Source organism: Dipodomys spectabilis, unplaced genomic scaffold (genome assembly GCF_019054845.1).
Source record: "Dipodomys spectabilis isolate Male_0828 unplaced genomic scaffold, ASM1905484v1 ptg000094l, whole genome shotgun sequence".
In the NCBI taxonomy this organism is placed as follows: Eukaryota; Metazoa; Chordata; class Mammalia; order Rodentia; family Heteromyidae; genus Dipodomys; species Dipodomys spectabilis.
In genome coordinates, this window is record NW_024870771.1 from 14723329 (window position 1) to 14744002 (window position 20674).

The 20674-nt window shown below is 45.6% G+C and overlaps 1 protein-coding gene across 1 annotated transcript in view; it reads left to right on the forward strand.

The window, feature by feature from the left end:
• Positions 1-15815, forward strand: part of Tfcp2l1 (transcription factor CP2 like 1) — a 61274-nt gene extending 45459 nt beyond the window's left edge. Inside the window, exons 11-15 of the mRNA XM_042685168.1 lie at positions 2180-2270; positions 3619-3722; positions 4919-5061; positions 12569-12620; positions 14084-15815. Of these exons, the coding sequence (XP_042541102.1) occupies positions 2180-2270; positions 3619-3722; positions 4919-5061; positions 12569-12620; positions 14084-14130 (437 nt within the window). The 3' untranslated portion in view covers positions 14131-15815. The remainder of the gene's footprint in view (positions 1-2179; positions 2271-3618; positions 3723-4918; positions 5062-12568; positions 12621-14083) is intronic.
• The last annotated feature ends 4859 nt before the right edge of the window (positions 15816-20674 follow it).

Consider the following 20674-nt stretch of genomic DNA (forward strand, 5'->3'; position numbering starts at 1 on the left):
CTGACCTGCACTCAGGGGCAGGGGTGGGAGGAGGTTTTCTAAGGTGTCCTTGAGCAAAGGCTAGAAAGAAGGGAGGGAGGGATAAGAGGGCTTTGGGGAAGAGCTTTCCAAGCAGAGAGAAAGTAGAGGCCAAAAGGTGGGTGGGTGCTTGGTGTGGTCAGATGATCTAGGGGATTGAGAGCAGAGGCAATGAGATCAGAGAGGCCATGGGGAGCATAGGCCAACTGAAGGCCTAGTAGAACAGTGGGAGGACTTTGGTTTTTATTCCCAATAGAAAGGGAAGCCATTGTACTCGTGGACTTGTACCTAAGACAATGTCTAACTGTGGAGAGCTTTCCTGGGCATTGGGATCTGGGGATTGGGGCACTTGGTCTTTAAGAAAGGCAGCTCTCCTCCCCAACCCCCTCGACTTCACATTGTACTGACTTTCTAACTCTCCTCTGACCCTGGATATAGCCACTTTTCTCTGTCCCTTAAAATATGGAGTGGGGGGCTTGGTGTGGGTGACTCATGCCTATAATCGTAGCTACTGGGGCTGGGAAGGTGGCTCAGTGGTAGAGCGCTTGCCTTGCATGCCTGAGGCCCTGGGTTCGATTCCTCAGCACCACATAAGCAAAAAGAAAAAAGCCGGAAGTGGCACTGTGGCTCAAGTGGTAGAGCACTAGCCTTGAGCTGAAGAGCTGAGGGACAGCGCCCAGGCCCAGAGTTCAGGCCCCACAACCGGACCCCCCCCCCAAAAAAAAATCGTAGCTACTTAGGAAGCTGAGATCTAAGAGTAGAGCTTTGAAGCCAGCCCAGGCAGGAAAGTCCCTGGGAAAAAGCTGGAAGCAAAGGACACAATTCCTATGTGCATCTGATCATACAAAATACTATTTATCAAAGTGAACTCCAGGAACTGAAGACGAGATTTTTTTTCTTTGTTGTTTTCATTTTATTTTTGTCTATTTGTGCATTCGTAGGTTTTTGGGAGAGTAAGATGGGGCACAGAAATGGAGGGACAAAGGGTGAACAAATAGAGAAGTGGTACTCACTAGACACTATGTGGAAAAATGAACTATACAACTTGTGGATGGGGATGGGAGGGAAAACTGGGAGAGATTGAGAGAAGGAGTGACATTGTTCAAAAAGAAATGTACTCTTTACCTGACTTATGTAACTGTAACCCCTCTGTACATCACCTTTATAATAACAAACAATTAAAAATAAAAAAGCTGGAAATAGAGCTATGGCTCAAATGGTTAACATTTTTGTTAACTTTGAGCAAAATAACTCAGAGACAATACCCATACCAAAAAACAAGCCAACAAATAAATAAATTAGGGATAGGAGTGTGTGTGTGTGTGTGTGTGTGTTGTGTGGTTATAGCACATTGGGAATTTTTGGACAGTAACTGCTAGAGCCAAACTACATATCCAGCAGATTTGCCACATGTATGATTAAACCACGCAGGAGAATTTTCTGGAGCCTGTTTGCACCAGCTCCAAGATGAGAAGTACCCTGAGTCTTTTCAGCAGAGTAGATGCATGGATTGTAGTATATTCATGCAACATGGCATACCTTATAAGGGGCATGACCACTTTAACTTCATTATATGCAAACAAGCCCTGAAACAGGTTATAGAAGGAGAGAGCTAGCCCTTACCAAGTTCCCACCATTTAGGTCCATTTCCCTAAACATCAGAGTTGAAGCAAAGTTTGTCTGCACCAGTATGGAGTTAGGGCAGTAGTTCTCCAGGAAGGGTGGGTTGGAGGGGGGTGGGGCTGCCAGAAAAGGTCTTAGGAGGCTCATAATGTCCCATCCCTTGGTTTCTGAGTTCCCAAGATGTATTTGAATGGTCAGCCTCCAGTGGACTGTGCACTTCTATACAGAGACATGCACATGTAATTACTACCCCCCTGCTGATAAAATCTATGCACCTTGATTAATGCCAGTGGAAAGCACAGAGAGAGGGCCTTTTATGAGTACTAGGTCTAGCTTCTGACGTCTCATGGGCTATGATCTCCTGGAATTATTGAGCTCTTTGCTGTTCCTGTTTGTGGAGTATCTAATGTCCACCAGGGGTGAGACTGGCTCTTTCTCATCCCCTACTCTTGATATGATATGAGTCTGCAGGTGCTCAGGAATGGAGCCCTTCCTCTCTGTGTGTCCCACGTAACTGGGTGGCCATCTCCCTGCCTAGGTGCTGACTTGCTTAAGATGTCCAGAGATGACTTGGTCCAGGTCTGTGGCCCTGCAGATGGGATCCGGCTCTTCAACGCCATCAAAGGCAGGTGAGTTGGTTTTTCAGAGAAGCCAAATGGAGGCTGGGGCCTGGCTATATGTGGCAGACAGCCTCTATCCATCTCAGCTGTGCACTGCGGGTGGGCTGGTTGGTAGAGACTGAGTGATGGGACTTTTTCTGCAATGTGGGGGCAAAAAGGTGTCAGGCAGGGGCAGGAGAGTGAGGTGCTGTGCGGCTCCTCTCTCTTCTGTTTGATCAGAACATCTGACTCCCCACCCTTAGCCTCTGGAATGCTTGGAAGATCTTAGATCAGAGCTGCCTCCTTCCAGAGAGCATATCAGGACAGTGTTGTCCATGGAACTTAATGCCCAGTGGGAGTGTTCTGCTGCTATGCTAACCAGTCCAAGAGCCCACGTCCATAGTGGGAAGGACCCTGGAGCTAACGTGACAATCAGATTGACTTTTAACTTTAATTTTATTTAGCTTTGATGTTTATATTCCTGCTATGAAAAATTGAACCCAAGCCTTGTGCTGCCATGCATGTGCTATGCCTCTTAGGTACAACCCCAGCCCCAAAGTTAAAATTTAGTAGCCACACACACAGCACATGTCTTTTTTTGGTCGATCGAGGGGCCTGAACTCTGGGCCTGGGCACTGTACCTGGGCACTAGTCTCCCCAAGGCTAGTGCCCTACCACTTGAGCCACAGCGCCACTTCAGGCTTTTTATGCTTATGTGGTGCTGAGGAATCAAACCCAGGGCCTCATGCATGCAAGGCAAGCACTTTACCACTGAGCCACCTTCCCAGCCCTAAGAGCATGTCTTAAAAACTCTGCAACAGTGGAAAATTCTCCTCTTTCTTTTTTCTTTTTCTAGTACTGGGGCGTGAACTCAGGGCCTTGTACTCTTGTTTAGCTTTTTTGTTCATGGTTGGCACTCCACCACTAAGTCTGACCTGTACTCTTGGCTTTTTGCTGGGTAATTGGAGATAAGAGTCTCTTAGATTTGGATGCATGGCTGGCTTCAAACCATGATTCTCAGATCTCAGGCTCCTGAGAAGCTAGGATTACAGGAATGAGTACCTGGCACTCCACTGAGTCTCAGTTTCTCCATCTGTGCTATGTGGGTGAACATAACTGCCTGGAAGGCTCTTTCTTGTAGAACCTAGAATGTCTGTCCATCACGCTTCCACTAGATAAACCTGTATCAAGACAGGAAAATTAACCTGGACTGGATTCTTTCTCCTTTCATCCTTCCATGAAACTCAGTCTGCATCTCCACATTTCATCTCCCTCCTTAGGTCCTACTCACTTCAGGTTCCCCTCTGTGTTCTGGAATATTCTAGCACAATGGAGCTTGGTGCATCACACCTGCTAATTATTTCCTTCCTCCTGCCAGGAATGTGAGGCCAAAGATGACCATCTATGTCTGTCAGGAGCTGGAGCAGAACCGAGTACCCCTGCAGCAGAAGCGGGATGGCAGTGGAGAAAGTGGCCTGTGTGGTGAGTTGTGGGAACAGAGCCAGCTCCCAAGCCTGGGGACACTGCAGCCTACCTTCCAAGCCCCGCCCCACCTAGTGCTTCCCCGGGAATGTTCAGGCCCTGTGCCCAGCTAGCTTCAAACCTTGATTCTATATTTCAGCCTCCTGAGTAGTAAGATTACAGGCATGAGCCACTAGCAGGGGCTTGTGCTTCTTTTTTTTCAGTCTGTTGTGGGGCTTGAACACAGGGCCTGGCCACTGTCCCTGAACAAGCCACAGCTCCACTTCTGGTTTTCTGGTATATCACAGACTTTCCTGCCTGGGCTGGCTTTGAATGGCAATCCTCAGATCTCAGCCTCCTGAGTAGTTATGATTATAGGTATGAGCCACCAGCACCAGCTTGTTTACTTTTGAGGAACCTGAGTTCCCCCTATAATTGAACAATAGTGGCAGGTGTGATGATATACTTCTATAACCTTAGCTACTCAGGAGGTTGAGACAATATGATAAAGATCTGAGCCAGCCCAGTCAAAAAATTAGCCATATCCTGTCTGAAAAACAAAAGCAAAAAGGAAGGCCTGGAGTGTAGCTCAAGTATAGAGTGCCAGCCTAGCAAGCTGAGGCCTGGAGTTCAAACATAGTACTCCCTCCACCCCTAAAAAAATAGAGTAAACCATTCTGGTTGTCCCAGGAGTTTGCCTGGTGGATTTAGGTGTTGTTAATGGAAGCATATGCAGGTATTCTGACTTGCTGACAGTATAAGACCCCTCCTGCAGCCTCCCCTTTCCCTTTGGGGTCACAGTGCTAAGTTGATTTGTGTCAGGGAAGGACCAGACCTGTTCGCTTCTGTCATTGAGTAATGATTGTTTTAAATATTCCTCTCTCACCTGAAGCTGTTCAATAATTTGTTTAGACAGTGGGAAAATGGGAAAGTCAACACAGGCCTTCTCTACTCCCTCCTAAGCAGGGTGCACATTTGGCTACACATCAGAATCATGGGATGCTCCTCCAGCCTCGACCTCCCACTGGGGGATCCTGGGCTGGGAAGTGGATCCAGGGAACACTGGAAGTGCTCAAGAGAGACAGAACAGGAATGAGGAGTCAGGGTCTGACATGTGCACCAGGAAATGAGTTGGGAGGTAGAGGGACAGAGAGAGGTAGGCTCATGGTAGTTTAATGACCATCTGAGAAGAAGGTGCTTGTTCTGCCCTTTTCCAGTGTACCAAGCCATCTTTTTGGAAGAGCTGACCACCTTGGAGCTGATTGAGAAGATTGCCAACCTGTACAGCATCCCCCCCCAGCACATCCATCGGGTCTACTGGCAGGGTCCCACGGGCATCCACGTGGTGGTGAGCAATGAGGTGAGGGTGCCACGATGGGGACTTTGGCCTTCTGGGAGGAGCCCCAGATTCCTACACCTTTGTAGGAGTTGAAGAATGGGGCCTGGGATCCAATTATCCCTTTCAGGGATATCCCCCCCCCCCCAATGACCTAACTTCCTCCCACTAAGCCCACACCATCAAGGTTCCATATCTGGTCAACAGTGACCAAGCCATTAACACATGGGCTTTTAGTGAACATTCAGAATCCATGGTATAGCAAGAACTTCCTGTGTTTGGGCTGCTACAGCTGCCTGGGAGGCAGAGTCCTGAGACCACATTGGGTCTGAGTGGCTGCTGAATAGCTGTTCCTTGCCATGCTGTTTGCTGCCCGCCCTGCAGGACCTGGCTTTTAGCGTGCTCAGTCATGTTGGTGGAAGTCAGGAAATGGTGCACCCCTAAGGTGGACAAGGTAGGGACCGGATGGAGTTGGGTGAAGGAGCAACTGTGGCTCATGGAAGATGACAACAAGGCCTCTGCTAAGTGGTGAAGGTGTCCCAGTGCCACAGGCCTGTGTAGGGCCCAAGTAGTCACCAGTGAAGGGCTCAGGAAGTGAGTGGGGCCCTACTGAATCTATGTCTGCTGATGGCTGACCAACTTAGGCTTTCCTTTCATGTTATAGAAAAGATGCTTTTAAGCTCGCTACATCTTGTTTCTTCCTCCCAACTGACTTTTTTGGTGTGTGTGTTGGGGGGGTAGTTTATTAGATAGGAGTTTTCATGGACATTTCTGCCTGGACTGGCTTTGAACTATAACCCTCTGATCTCAGCCTCTTGAGTAGCTAGGAATACAAGTGTGAGTCACTAGCACTTAGCCAGCTTACTGGATCAGATTCCTGGGACAATCAACTTGTGAAGTCTTGTGAAGAAAAGAACTTGTGAAGAAAAAAAAGGCTTATTTTATCTCACACTTTCCAAGTTTTCAGTCCATGATATATGGCTGGTTGTTTTGGGGCCTGGGTGAGACAGTACATCTTGTGGGAACATGTGGTTGAAGGAGTAACTTTCCTCATGGTGGTTAGGAACCAGGGTGTGTGTGTGTGTGTGTGTGTGTGTGTGTGTGTGTGTGTGGTGTGTGTGTGTGTGTGTGTGTGTGTGTGCCCAGGGTGTGTGTGTGTGTGTGTGTGTGTGTGATGGTGGTTAGGAACTAGGGTGTGTGTGTGTGGTGGTTAGGAACCAGGGTGTGTGAACCAGGGTGTGTGTGTGTGTGTGTGTGTGTGTGTGTGTGTGTGTGTGTGTGTGTGTGTGATGGTGGTTAGGAACTAGGGTGTGTGTGTGTGGTGGTTAGGAACCAGGGTGTGTGTGTGTGTGTGTGTGTGTGTGTGTGTGTGTGTGTGTGTGTGATGGTGGTTAGGAACTAGGGTGTGTGTGTGATCTAGGATACCATTGTTCTTTTCAAGGACATTCTGCCATTGACCTAACAGCCTTCCATTAGGCCCTAACTCTTAAGTTCTTCTACTTTCTCAAACTCCAAACTGCAACATGAGGACCTCTAGGGGAAAGTAAAGAACCCAACTGTAGCAAGTGCTTACTATGCTCTGGTTCCTGCCTTAGGTGGACATACAGCAACTCTATTATTCAATCCTGAATGTCTCTATGAGGTAGTTGAAGTTACCCCATCTCACAAATAGGAAACTGAGGCACAGAGAGACTAATTGCCCCAGGTGACACAGCTAGTAAGAGGTAGAACTGTGTTGAGAACTCAGGCGACCTAGCTGCCAAGCTTGAGATTGGAGCCAGTAGGGTATCCAGTAGGATCTATTGAAATAAGAGCTATGTTAGTGGGTACAGTAGTAGTCTCCTGAGCCCCCAGCTATCCCCAACCAGGTTCTACGAGTCCTGAAATCCATGGTGTAGAGGATAATGGAGGAAAATGGTGGCTAGAAAAGTAGAGAAACTATGGGCTTTAGAGTTGGACTGGAATCCCTGTCCAGAGCTATCTCCTGGTAGTGGAACAATCTCAGGGAAATGTGGATGACCTCAGTTTCTGCATTAGCAGAGTGGGGATGCTCACACTCATCAGTAAGGATGAAATGAGAAATCAGTGGTGGGTTCCAGGAGACCTTGGGTCTTGTCATTGGCCATGCTTTGGCTGTGCACTTGCTATTTTTAGGCAAGATCTCTTTAGATTTGGCAGTACATAGCACGTAAGTCTGAATGCTGTGTGTTTCATAAGTTATCCACATTAGTAATAGTCCTTTTGACACTTGCCACTGCAATTGTCAGAGTCCTTTACTGTTCATGAGTTTCTTCATGCCTGGGGACTGGCAAGATGTTTTTTTCTTCCTCTTAAATGGTAATTCAAGAGAGGGATGGCGGGTGAATGCAGTCAGAATACTTGATGTACACTTATGAAAATGAAACTAGGAAACTTGAGGGGATAGGTAGGGATGAATTGACGAGAGGGAGTGATAGATGGGGTGATACTGATCAAGATGCATTGTACACATAAATGGGCATGTTAAATTAAAGCTCCTTTGAACAATTATTTGAGGACAATGAAAAAGAAAAAAGTGTAATTCATAATTAGTATAGGTTGGAAGTGTAGAATCGCAGAAGACAACAGCCAAAGATCCTGCTTTTCCCGTCTCTTCCTAGAGGGACTAACATTAAGTTTGATAATGTATATGTGCTCACAAACACATGCACATGCACGTGTGTGTGTGTGTTGTGTATGTATGACATGTTTTGTGTGTGTGTGTGTGCTCATGCATATGTGTGCATGTGCATGGATGGTTTTGTGTTCTGTATATTCATGTTTTTTTTTTTTTGGGTCCGGTTGTGGGACCTGAACTCTGGGCCTGGGCACTGTCCCTCAGCTCTTCAGCTCAAGGCTAGCGCTCTACCACTTGAGCCACAGTGCCACTTCCGGCTTTTTTTTCTTTTTGCTTATGGGGTGCTGAGGAATTGAACCCAGGGCCTCAGGCATGCAAGGCAAGCACTCTACCACTGAGCCAACTTCCCAGCCCTATATTCATGTATTTTGCATGGTTTGTATATGCACATGTGTTTATGTGTTGGGTATACATACATGTGTTGCATGTTTTGGGGTGTATGCATGTTTGTTTAGCAGGTATTAACATGCAGTTCGTGCCCGTGGCTCATGCCTGTAATCCTAGCTACTCTGGAGACTAAGATCTGAGGATCTCAATTCGAAACTAGGACAAAAAGGAAAGTCCATGAGACTCATCGCCAATAGCTACTGGAATAACTACTATAATAACTACGAAAGCCATAAGTGGAGTTGTGGCTCAAGTGGTAGAGCACTAGCTTTGTGCAAAAAAATCTCAGGGGCAGCACCCAGGAATAGCCCTGAGTTCAAGTCCCAGGACTAGTACACGCAAAAAAAAAAAAAACAAAAAACAAAATACTCAACATGCGTCCAGCTATCTGTGACTATTAGCAGCAACCCAGTCTTTTTCTGAAGCCTCAAACAGGTGTCTTTTGGTCCCCATTTACCAGTGAGGAAAGTGAGGGTCATAGTTCCTATCCTGAGTGCTTCCTTGAGAGTAGCCAGGAAGGTGGAGGGGTCTAATGATGGGCAAGGGTGGTGGCATGGGAGGTATGTCCCTTTGTACTGAAGTCTGAATTTGTTTTTGTGACAAAAAGCAAGAATGTTGGGGAACCCTTACAGTTTTACAGGCCCCTGAGGAAGTTCCTTCCCCCCCGTTTGCCCTGTGCCCTCAAGAACAGGCAGTTAAGCAAGTGAAGCAGAGAACAGAACTTGAATGCCACCTTGGCAAAGCAGGCGATTCCCATTCCCTGAAGTCACAGAATCAATTGGAAAGCTTGGGTTCTAAATTGCCCAGAGCGCTGGAGGCAGCCTGGCCAGCCACAGAGCCGGCCCCTGGGGTGCAAGGGCATTTAATTAAACAAGGGAGTTACTGATTAAGCCCATGTGGGCCCTGCTTAGGGCTTTGCATGCCCAAGTGGCTGGGCTGCTGGGAGGCCTAGATGGAGCAGGCTGGTAGTATAAAATAAATGTACTTCATGCATCATTAGGCCCTCAGGGAGGGCTAGGGGTCGACAGATGGATGGATTTCTAAGATTTGAAGTTGGCATTAATGCAGAACCGGTGATAAAATGTGGGTTTCTTTTTTTCTGTGGTACTGGAAATTGAATCCAATGCTTTATAGGTGCCAGATAAATGCTGTACCACTGAGCCACATCCTTGGCCCAAGGCTTACATTTTTTAATTTACAAAATATTTTTTTTGTTGGTACTTTGGTTTGAATTCAGGGCTTCACATTTGCTAGGCACATGCTCTGCCACTTGAGCTACATTCCTAACTCATTTAGCTTTATCTATTTTTCAGATAGGGTTTCATGCTTTTGCCTAGCCTGGCCTTGGGCCATGATCATCTTCTCTATATCTCCCACATAGCTGTGAGAGGAAAGGTACCTGGTACCCTCTGTGACCAAGTAGATAGGGGTATGTATGGATGCCACCATACATGGATGCATTTTTTAAATTTGAAAAGGGGCTTTGTTACCCCCTTGACTGTGGTGTGCATGATTGTATACATGTGTATATTTTTAGCATTCTTTAGTGTATATTGGGAGACACAGCATGCATACGCGAAGTTTATAAAACACACAGTTTAATAACTGCCTGCTTCTCAGATGACTTGAATATTATTTTAGAAGCCTCTACAGCTTGTTTCATGTGTCACCTCCCTGCTACTGTGAAGTTTGTATTAATCATTCCCCTTTTCCTACTTAAAATGGTTTTTGTTGGTGGTGGTGTTCATGGGGCTTAAATTCAGGGCCTGGGTGCTGTCCCTGAGCTTTTTCACTCAAGGCTAATGGTCTACCACTTTGAGCCAAGCACCACTTCTCGTTTCTGGTGGTTAATTGGAGGTAAGCGGCTCATGGATTTTGCTGCCCAGCCTGGCTTTGAATTGTGATTCTTAGATCTCCGCTTCCTGAGTAGCTAGGATTATAGGCATGAGTCACTGGTGCCTGGCTTAATATGTTGTTTTTCCCCCATTTTATTCTGATTCATGGAAGCAGAATACTAGTATATATTTCTGCAACTCCCTTCTCATTCTTTGCTATGTTTCTGAGTCTCAGGTATGCTGAGGTGCATGGCTTGAGGTCTGTTGGTGACATCAGTAATAAAGATCTCAATTGATTTGCAATTCCGCTATTGATTGACATTAGGACTGGTTCCAGTTTTGTGTTAGTACACATAATGCTGCTGTAAACATTCTTTTTTCCCTTCCTTTAAAAAAAATGCCTGTTCCAGGGCTTAAAGTGAGGACCTCATGCTTGCCCAGCTTTCTTGCCCATAGCTGGAGCTCTACCACTTTAGCTACACCTCCAATCTGGTATTTTGCTGGTTAATTGGAGATAGAGTCTCACAGACTTTTCTGCCTGGGATGGCTTTGAACCTCAATATTCAGATATCAGCCTCTTCTTCCTGAGTTGCTAGGATTACAGGTATGAGCCACCAGTGCCTGGCCTAAACATTTTTATATATGCATTTGTATATATGCAAAAGGAGTTAATCTAGGACATACATCTTGGATGAGAATATACATGTTACTCTTGATCAGGTTACACGAAGTCTTCTGGATTTCCACTCCTCTATCAGCAGATGACAGTTGACATTACTCTATCTTGGTAATATTTTCATCATTGAAAATAGCCCCATTTATAGCTGGGACATGGAGATAGAAAGACTTGTCTAAGGTCACTGCATAGTTGATAACAATTAGAACTCTAGAGAGATGGTTTGAGAATCACTAATTTCTTACCATATCAGTAGACATGGGGAGTCTATTCTTCTATAGTTTTTTTTCTTATAGGCTGCTGATATGCATATCTCACTAATTACCCTTTTGTTTAAAAAGTAATTTACTGAGGCCAGGTGCTGATATAAACCAAACTACCTGAGAATGAGATTCAGAGGATTTAGGCTTGAGGCCAGCCTGAGCAAAACAGTCCACGAGGCCCCTTCTCAACCGAAGCTAGGTGCAGTGGCATTGCCTGTCATTGTAAGCTATGTAGGAGACTGGAATTGGGTTTCAGGCCATCTGGGGCAGCAAAGTCTGTCAGACTCCATTGAATGAAGAGAAGCGGGATGCAGTGGCATGCACCTGTCACCCCAGCAGAGCCAGGAAGCCTAATATAGGCAAACTGTGGTCCAGGCACTCATCATGGCAGGAAAGGAGACTGTATCTAAACATAACCAGTGATAAACAGAACCAGAGACATGGCTCAGCAATAGAGTTCCTGCCTAGTCAGAGGAAGGCACTGAAGTGCAAACTCCAGTACTGCAAAAGCAAAATAAAACAAACAAAAAAAGCCGATTACAGTCACATAGCCCTTAAACAATGAGATAGATATCTTTTATGAAAGTGTCCTTAGGAAATTTCATCATTATCCAGACACCTCAAGTAGTACTGACACAAGCACTAATGGTCTGGGTCAATTGCTCAATGTAATCAAGAGGTACAACAGACGAGAGGTGTGTGTGTGTGGCTGATGCTGACATATTACTACACAGTTTAAAGAACACTTACAAGTAGAAGGAACACACTCTAAAGCAACAAGTAAACACACAGCATGGTAATGATATAAGCCTGTACCATTAATACCATTGTCATCTTCACGAACTAGTGCTGTGTACTGTGTCTAATTGTACCCACAACACTGACAGCACGGGAGGCTGTTGAACCCAACATCAGCACACACATGAACATTGCACTGTAGCTGCCATGTTACCATGGTGGCAGGGCCACTGGTAGTAGGAAGTTTTCAGCTCTGTTATAATAACATGGTACTGCCATTGTGTATATAGTCCATTGTTAATCAAAATGTGGCTAGTTTTTTGTCTGTTTTACATACACATTCATATAATGAATTCTTCACAGAGATTGAAAGATACAGTAACTAAAAAAAAGCAAAATAAATACAAACAATCTATACCCCTGTGTGCAATGATACTGTCTTGAAGGGTCTCCTTCCAGGCTGTTTCTTTCCTATCTGTAATAGGCAATTTCCTATTACTTAAAATTGCAGTTGTGTTACATAGTGACTGTGTGTCATTTGCCAGTTGTGGCTGTAGTGGTGTATTTTTGTGTGAATACAGTGGTAGTGTTGTTTGTATAATTGTTTGCCTGGGCAAAGAGGGTTTTTAAAATAATGAACTGATCAAGCTAAGTACTAGTGGTTCATACCTTTAATCTAAGCTAACTCAGGACTCTGAAATCTGAGGATCACAGTTTGCAGCCAGCCTTGGTAAGAAAGTAAGTCTGTGAGATTCTTATTTCTAAGTAACCACCAAAAAGCTGGAAGTGGATCTATGTCTCAAGTGGTAGAACACCAGCCTTAAGTGAAAAAGCTAAGAGACAGGCCCTGAGTTCAAGCCCCAGTACCAGCACAGATAGACAGACAGACAGACAGACAGACAGACAGACAGACAGACAGACAGATAGATAGATAGATGTGGTTATTGAAGAAACATGTCTCTCCTTTGCCTTTCAGATGGTCCAGAATTTCCAAGATGAGTCATGTTTTATCCTCAGCACATTAAAAGGTAAATCTCCTGTCACCTTGTTTAATTGAAGTGTGTTGTCTACATCCCTTTGTCTACATCATCCATGGCATCTCTTGGGCAAGGTAGGGTGGGGTGGATACATGGGCAGGACCTGCCTGAATAGGGCCCCTTCTGAGGATGGCTTTCTGGGATCAGCCTTTGGGAGTAAGGAAGCACCAGCTAGTCCTAGCTAGCCAAAACTAGCATGATTGAACCAAAGGAACTTCTGAAGGGGAAATCCTGGACCAGGCAGTCTGTAGTCCCTGAATTTCATGAGTTACGACTTTTCATTGTCTCTAGGAAGCCCAAGCATGGATTACAATGGTAGGCAGAGTATGCTGGGGACTTCAAAGGGGGACAGCATCAGCATGCCCACTCTGCCCAGAGAGAGACCCTATGCAACTGGAGATATGTTTTCATAGATGGTAAAGAAAGCCTTACAGTAGCTTGCCTTGGGAAAAGTGGATGTGTGTGCTATTTCAGAACAGAAGACTGGACCATGGGCCTTGTTCTGGTCTGAGGGTCTAGTGTTAGGAATTTTCCATTATTATAAAAAAAATACCTGATTTAGTCAACTTAAAGAGAGGAAAGGTTTATTTTGGCTCATGATTTCAGAGGTTGCAATCCATTGGCCTCATTGCTTTTGGGCCTATGGTGAAGCAGTACATCATGTTGGAAGTTTGAGGTATAGTAAACTGCTCATCTTACCAAAGTTGGCAAGAGAGATAGAAGAGGGCTACATTTCAACATTCCATTCAAGGGCACACTGCCATCACTAACTTCGTACCATTAGCCCCCTCTCTTAAAGGTTTCTCTACCTCATAATAGTGCCACAGGTTGGTGACCAACCCTGTCACTGATGAGCTTTGGGCACATTTACAATCGTAAGCACATATATAATTCCAAAGACACCGCTAATGTTATGGGCCTAGAACCTATAATATTCCTGAAAACCATAGTTAGATAGGTGCTTTTGCCTTTTGGTGTAGGACTGTGATAGAAAGGCCCATTGTCAAAAAGAAACTGGAGCCAGGCACCAGTTTCTAATATCTGTAATCTTAGTTACTTAGGAGGCTGAGATCTGAGGAACATTCTTTGAGGCCAGACCAGGCAGAAAAGTCCATGATAGTCCTGTCTCCAATTAACTACCAAAAAGCTAGAGGTGGAGCTGGGATTGAAGTGGTAGGGTGCTAGCCTGAACAGATAAGCTAAGCAAGAGCATGAGGTCCTGAGTTCAATAACACCCCCCCACCCCCACACACACACACCCCTAGGTAAGTTGGCTGCCAAGTTGTGTACTAGAATAAATTTGTGCTTCTGTTATGTGGCCTATTTGGTGTATGGCCTATTTGGTGGTCTCTGCTGGTACTCTGATACCACACCCTTTAAGACTCCCAATCTCCCAAATAGTACCTCATTGGCCTTGGTTGCTTTGAAGTATGCCCCGTGTTTCTCTCTTGCAGCCGAGAGCAATGATGGCTACCACATCATCTTGAAATGTGGACTGTGAGCAGAAGTAAGACATGCATCCACCCCAGCCCCATGGACCCCTGGGATGTTCTAAATTTCACCACTGTTCACTGCTGTCTACCTGACAAGCTGAGGCTAGGAGGAACCCTGACTGCCCCAGGCCATTCAAGCTACGGACGATCAACCTGCAGAAATCGTGGACACAAAAGCCAGCATGCAGAAAGTTATTGGCTTCAACTTGCTTCCTCTTGGCCTCCAGTTTTTGAAAATTTTCTTGTTCTGTTTCTCAACTTTGATTCTCTAAAAGCGGCCAACAGTGGGGTTATCTCTGAAATCCCAAGCCCCTTAGGTAGAAGCTCATTGGGTTTCTTTGTGCCATCTCTATTGGTCCCTTCTGTCCACTCCCCTGTCATTAGAAGCCATCCTCACCCTGTGCCTTTTCTCCTTCCCTGGTGCTGGCTTCCTGGCCAGCTCTGCTGACCTGATGCACTTTGCCTTTTTGTTCTTCACTTGCTTCCCCTCTCAGTGACCCCACTAGACTGGAGTTATTCTGTGCCTTCTACTTCTTAACTTTATCTTGTTTCTAAGGATCTGCTGCTGCCCAGACCAAAGGGGGGTATTCATGTCTCTGCATTGGCATAATGGGTAGATATTGCTATGTATTTGTATAGTCTGTCTCCTGGAGCTAATTCCAGGACCCACTTGAGGGCCAGGCGGTGGAGTGGAAATAGAAAGATACCTTTACAAACATCTTTATACTGATGAGAACAAAATGACTCCTCTTGAGCTCCTTTGGCATACATAGTTCTGTTTCCTAAGAAGTTATAGGTAAGAAGGACCCAGAAGTAAGCATTCCTTTATATTATCAGGTAACCTTGACCACTACAGTACCAGACTTTTGGGTTAGGGGGTGTATAGCTTAGTGGTATAGCATTTACTCAGCGTGTGTGAGCCTCTGTGTTTCATCCCCACCACTGTGAAACAAGCAAACTAACACACCCTTAAGAGAACTTACAAAATTCCATTTAGAGAAGGCTTCAGTTAGTCACCCACCCATCTAGCAGTTTCCCTGGGTTATTGTGGGGTTCTTCATTCAAGTTCTCATCTTTTGTTTTTTTGTCGGTATGGGGCTTGAACTCAGGGTCTGGGCTTGTCCCTGAGCTTTTACACTCAAGGCTAGTGCTTTACCACTTTGAGCCACAGAGCCACTTCCTTTTTCTGTTTTAGTGGGTATGTTCAGGGCACTTCACCTCTTTTGGAATAGTTGGATCTCCTTCTTATCTGTAGGGAAATGGACTTAGGAATCTATCTTTGTCTTGCCTCTGTTTTGGTATCCTGTGATATGTGCTGGCCATGGCTCCATCTTATTTCCCATTTAAATCATCTTCTAAGCCACAGATCACTTAAGTGGGTTCCACAGCTTCTGAAATAGAGCTTTTGTGGAATCTAGTGAGTGGCTCAAAGAAATCAGAATTGGGCTAACCTTGTTTCACAGATGGGGAGACTGAGGGACACAGCCATCTGTATGATATCATATAGAGATATATCATACAAACCAGGACAAATCAAGGGTTATGTGAATTGATGGTATTTTTTAAGTTCTTTATCAGTTGATACACATAATTTGTGAAAATGTTCCCTAGTTATAACAGGCATTGGTGACTCACACCTGTAATCCTAACTACTCAGGAGGCTGAGATCTAAGGATCGCTGTTCAAAGCCAGCCTCTGCAGGGAAGTTCATGAGACTCTTATCTCCAGTTATCTACCAGAAAGATGGAAATGAAGCTGTGGCTCAAGTGGTAGAGTGTTAGTTTAGAGCAAAAATGCTCAGGGACCCTGTCCCTGAGTTCAAGCCCCAGGACTGGTACACACAGACACACACAATGTTCCCTATTCTGTAAGTTGTCTTCACTCTAAATAATGGTGTTATTTGAAATACAGAAGTTTTAACCTTGGGTGATGTCCAAATTTCCTTATTTTTCTTTTGTCACTTGTGCTCTTGGGATCCTCTCTAAGAATTCATTGCCTAATCCAAGGTTAGGGAATTTTTCTTCACTGTTTTCACCCATTTTTGAGTTTCATACATGAAGTAGTGATCTATATTAGCTTAGGAGGATTTCATTGTGACATTTCCACACATGTATCAATGCATTCTAGTCAGTCTCCCCCATCACTCCCACTTATTTCACCCCCCCTTCTTAACACAACTTTAGCAGTTTTCCTTGTTCTGTTTTCATGCATGCCAACAATTGACTTTGACTATATTCATCCTTTCATTCTCCTTACCCAAACTCCTCCCAGTACACCCCCTCCCCAACAACAGAGCCTGTCTCTCTCTTTCTTTCCCCACTCTTGATCTCAGTTTTCATTGAGGTTCTTCATGCTGCTTTCATGTAGAGTTGCTCATATAGAGTATCTCAAAATTGTTCTTTTTTTTTAGTGTGAGTATCTACTCATTTCATCACTGATTACTGAAATGTTGTGTTTACTTGAAGAATTGTCTTGGCTCCTTTGCTAGAGGTCCTGGGTTCTTACTAATTCCTCCCTTCCTGTCCCCTCCCATCCCCTCCTATCCCCTCTTGTCTTCTCCTCGTTTTCCTTTTCTTTCACACAATCCTGCCTTTGGGAGGCTCACCTCCTCCTGACTCCCCACCCCCACTCTGTATTTGGCTCCACTATTTTTGTATCTCCCTAACTATTCTGTTACTGCTCTCTTTCCCTTTCTTTACTTGTCTCAGTAGTGTGGGGCTATACTTGTCTGATATTCTGCCATCTTTCTTGGTGTGTATTCCACGTCTTAGTCCTATGGAAACATCAAGACCAATCATTTCCTTCTTTGAACAAGTTAAGACACATAGAAGTGGAATAATTCAAGGTCACACAGCTCAGTAGTGGGAGAATCAGGTCTGGACCTATGGTTTGGCCTTCAAGGCTCCCCTGGCCACCACATCAGTGATTGTTATTACCCAGGCCAAGTGAAGGCAGGCTAAAGTTTCAACTCTTAGGAAATGTGGGAAATTATTTTTCTACTTCTTAGTTCCAAAAGAAAGACTAATAAAGGTCTGTTATCTGAAGTCTACTGTTAGTAGAGTCTTACATTCTCTGATGTGCCTAGTGATGTCTTTTCTCATTAATCTTCCAGTGGTTAAAAACAGCTTTCAAAGGAAGAAAAAATACCCAAAGAGGACAAGTAGTAAATCAATACCCAAATATCTCAGATGCCTAATAATTCATCATTTTACTCTTTGCATGAGAGTCATGAGATAAAGCTTTAGGTCTTATTAAAACGCAGAAAGGCACCAGGCTTCTGATCTCTGTCTAGTTTTTCTTATGGACTGTGAGTCTGGCGGTCTGGGCTGGCTGGACAGGGTGGTAGTGCCTCCAGGGCCCTCTGCACCAGCATGCCATGTGTTTTAGGCTGAGGCCTTTTGATGGCAAAGGTTTTTAAGAAGACACATGTTTTCATTTCACAGTTCAGTCTGCCATCTTGCATTAGAACACAAATTCTGAGTTCTTTGCTCAGTGGCCATGCCAATTGTTCATTCTGTCTGCAAGGTTGTCTGTCATAAACCTTCCCTGCTTACCTTTACAACAAGGAGATGTTGGCTGTGATTGGGGGAGAAGAGGGGTGGCATGCCTTTGGTAAGAGCAGTGAGGAGACAGGAGTTCCAAGTCCTGACTTAGAGGTCCCAGGCAAAGGTCCGGCATTGTCCTAGTGACCTCTCAGCTACCCAGGCAACCTCTGGCTACTTGAGCTGAGCTGTGAACCTAGAGAGGGCTTTACCAGGAAAGGAAAGGGCCACACAGAGCAGCAGCATGTCACAAGTTTCCAAGTCCAATGTTGCTTCGGGGGCTGGCCGGCGTGGCTGAAGGTCTGAAAATCATTAACGGGTTGATGAAGTAAATGGACTGGGTCTTTTGCTGTTGTCAGTGGAAATAAGGGAGAAAGCCCCCAGGCTCTGAGGAAAGGTGGTGAGAGCTGAGAGGGGGTAGGGACATGGGGAAGTGGGTGTTGGCACTGCCTTTGGTGCCAAGGAAGGAGGGGACCAAGAATGAGAAGTCTCAAGTCTATGCACAGCCGGAGTGTCTGTCCCCCTTAAAAACACTGGCTGGGTGCTCAGTGGATGGGGGAGCTCAGTGGTAGTTAGAGCTCTAGGCTCTGCATTCAAACTCTGGAAGCACCAAGAAAAAGAAAAAGACAGACCCAGGAAACTTTGAGTCTATAAAGGGTAGCAGGGCTTGCCTATTGTTGCCCCTTTATCAAAACCATACAATGGACATGACCTTTGCGTAGTGACACTAGTGTGCCCTTGTGTTGCAAGTTGGTGTGTACTGACTTGAGTTGGATGGTTTCTGTCAAGTCTTTAGGAATAAACTCTAGCTCCCACCTGGAGTGCTCATAGTAGGCCACAGGCATGGCCGCTCATTGGCTACATCAGAGAGTGTGTGTGTGTGTGTGTGTGTGTGTGTGTGTGTGTGTGTGTGTGTGTGTGTGTGTGTGTGTGTGTGTGTGTGTGTGTGTGTGTGTGTGTGTGTGTGTGTGTGTGTGTGTGTGTGTGTGTGTGTGTGTGTGTGTGTGTGTGTGTGTGTGTGTGTGTGTACCCCTAGTATAGCATGGTTTGGCCCAAACCACCTTTGCCTTTGGGAAGAACAAACTTCCCCGTGAGACATTGTTCCTTCTGGTGTTGGGGGAACCCTCCTGGAGATAGAGAAGCTGGTGAGGGAGTTGCATACCTAGGTCAGCTCTTTGAGGAGCATGAGTGGTGCTGGCAGCTGGTATCTGACAGCCACCCCATGAACAAGGTCCCTGATACATCCTCCCTGCAGTCCCCCAAGATGCTGCTGCTTCCCTACTGCCCTTCCCCCTCGGGTAATGCCCTCTGTGTCTTACTAGTCTGACTGGCCATTATGGAATGTCTGAACCTTCTCCTTTCCCTTCTCTTCACCCTTTGGGAACAGGGCAGTGGGACCTGAGGGCCAGTGAATGCCAGGCAGGCACCTCCTTCTGGGGGGAGAGCTTACACCTGTCTAGGCTCTGCCAAAGCACCTGGTGGGGGTGGGGGGGAGGAATGTCTGCTCCCTCTTCTGAAGTCCAGAGTGCGTAGGTCCTCATTCCTCTTATTCCAAGGAGACTCCCTCCACTCTTCAGCTGCAGGGGACAGGGGAACTTTGCATCCTGGGACATGCTCAGGCCTTCATCAGAGAGAACAGTATAATCCCCACCTGTCCCCAGGTCAGGTGGGCTAAACCAACACTGCCTTTTTTTTCTGACAGCAATCAGATGATAGGATCAGTATCTTCAGATTCCATTAAGGGAAAAGATAGCCCCCTCACCTAAAAACAAAAAACACTCTTCTTATTAGTAAGCCTCTTTACCAAAATAGCTAAATTTTGAATTGCATAACTTAAACTGTGGAGGCCTGGGAATGTGGTTCAGGGGCAGAGTGCTTCCTAGTGAGCAAGACCCTGGGTTTCATCCTTATCATCAAAAAGAAAAGAAAAAGGGAAAAAAGAAAAAAAGTTGTGGACAGTAAAAAAAATTAGTTATGGAAATTTATTTTCTCTTGTGTCAATGTAATGTCAATTTTGCCCTTGTCCCTTAAAGCCTAAAATATTTATTCTCTAACCCTTTACACAAAAAGTTTACCAGTCTCTGAGCTAACCTTCATTACTCTCTCTCCTCTCCCTCCCTCCCTCTCTCTCTGATTTTGTTAACTAATAAAAGTATAAACTTAGAAGTAGGAGGTGGATGCAGATGAATTTCTCTGAGTGCCCCCTCCCTGGTGTCTCACTTTCTTTAGTCTTATTTCCTGTGTGGCTGAAAATGAAGGTTCTGGTCCTCAAACCCCAGGCTTCCCAATAGATCATCCTAGCCTCTGGGGGAGGGGAAATATAGAAGTGTCTGCTTCCCCGCCTACTCCCTGTTCTTGGAGCCCTGGGTCACCTGGCAAGGGTCCTAGGGCTTGACACCAGAAAGAGTTTTTGTGCTAGCATTTTAGGACTGCTGAGATACAGGGAGTAATGGTTGCCACTCAGCTGGTCACTGGAACACTTCTGTCCTGGAAGGAGACAGCTTGATCTCACCTCCAACTTGTGCCTGAAGGATGGAGACTCTCTTCCACTAAGCTTCTCTGGGGTGGGCAGATGCCCCTGGACCTGTCTAGTGGTGCTCTCCTTACTTAGGGTGGCTAAAGTATGGCATTGCCAAGGCAATTTATGTAAGAAACAAATGAATTTCATTTTTTAGATTTGGATCTCATCACCCAGATACCTCATTGTGTATGTGTAGATATTCCAAAGTCTGAAACAGTTTGTTCCCAGTGTATTTGGATACAACATGGTCAACCTATAATAGATTGAGCCAGGTTGAGTATCTCATTGTCCAACCTGAATCCCTACCCAGGCCACACCTGCCAAGAACAGGGCAAGCTCATGGTTCACATGCCAGGCTAGACTGTACCTTATATGCTTCATCCCTGGGTTGGGTGTGGCCAGCTAGGGAGACCTTTGGGGCTGGCTGCTGAAGACCTGAGTAAGTGTGAAAGAGATTGCCTGGTGAACTTCCCCCAGCCCTCTCCTCGC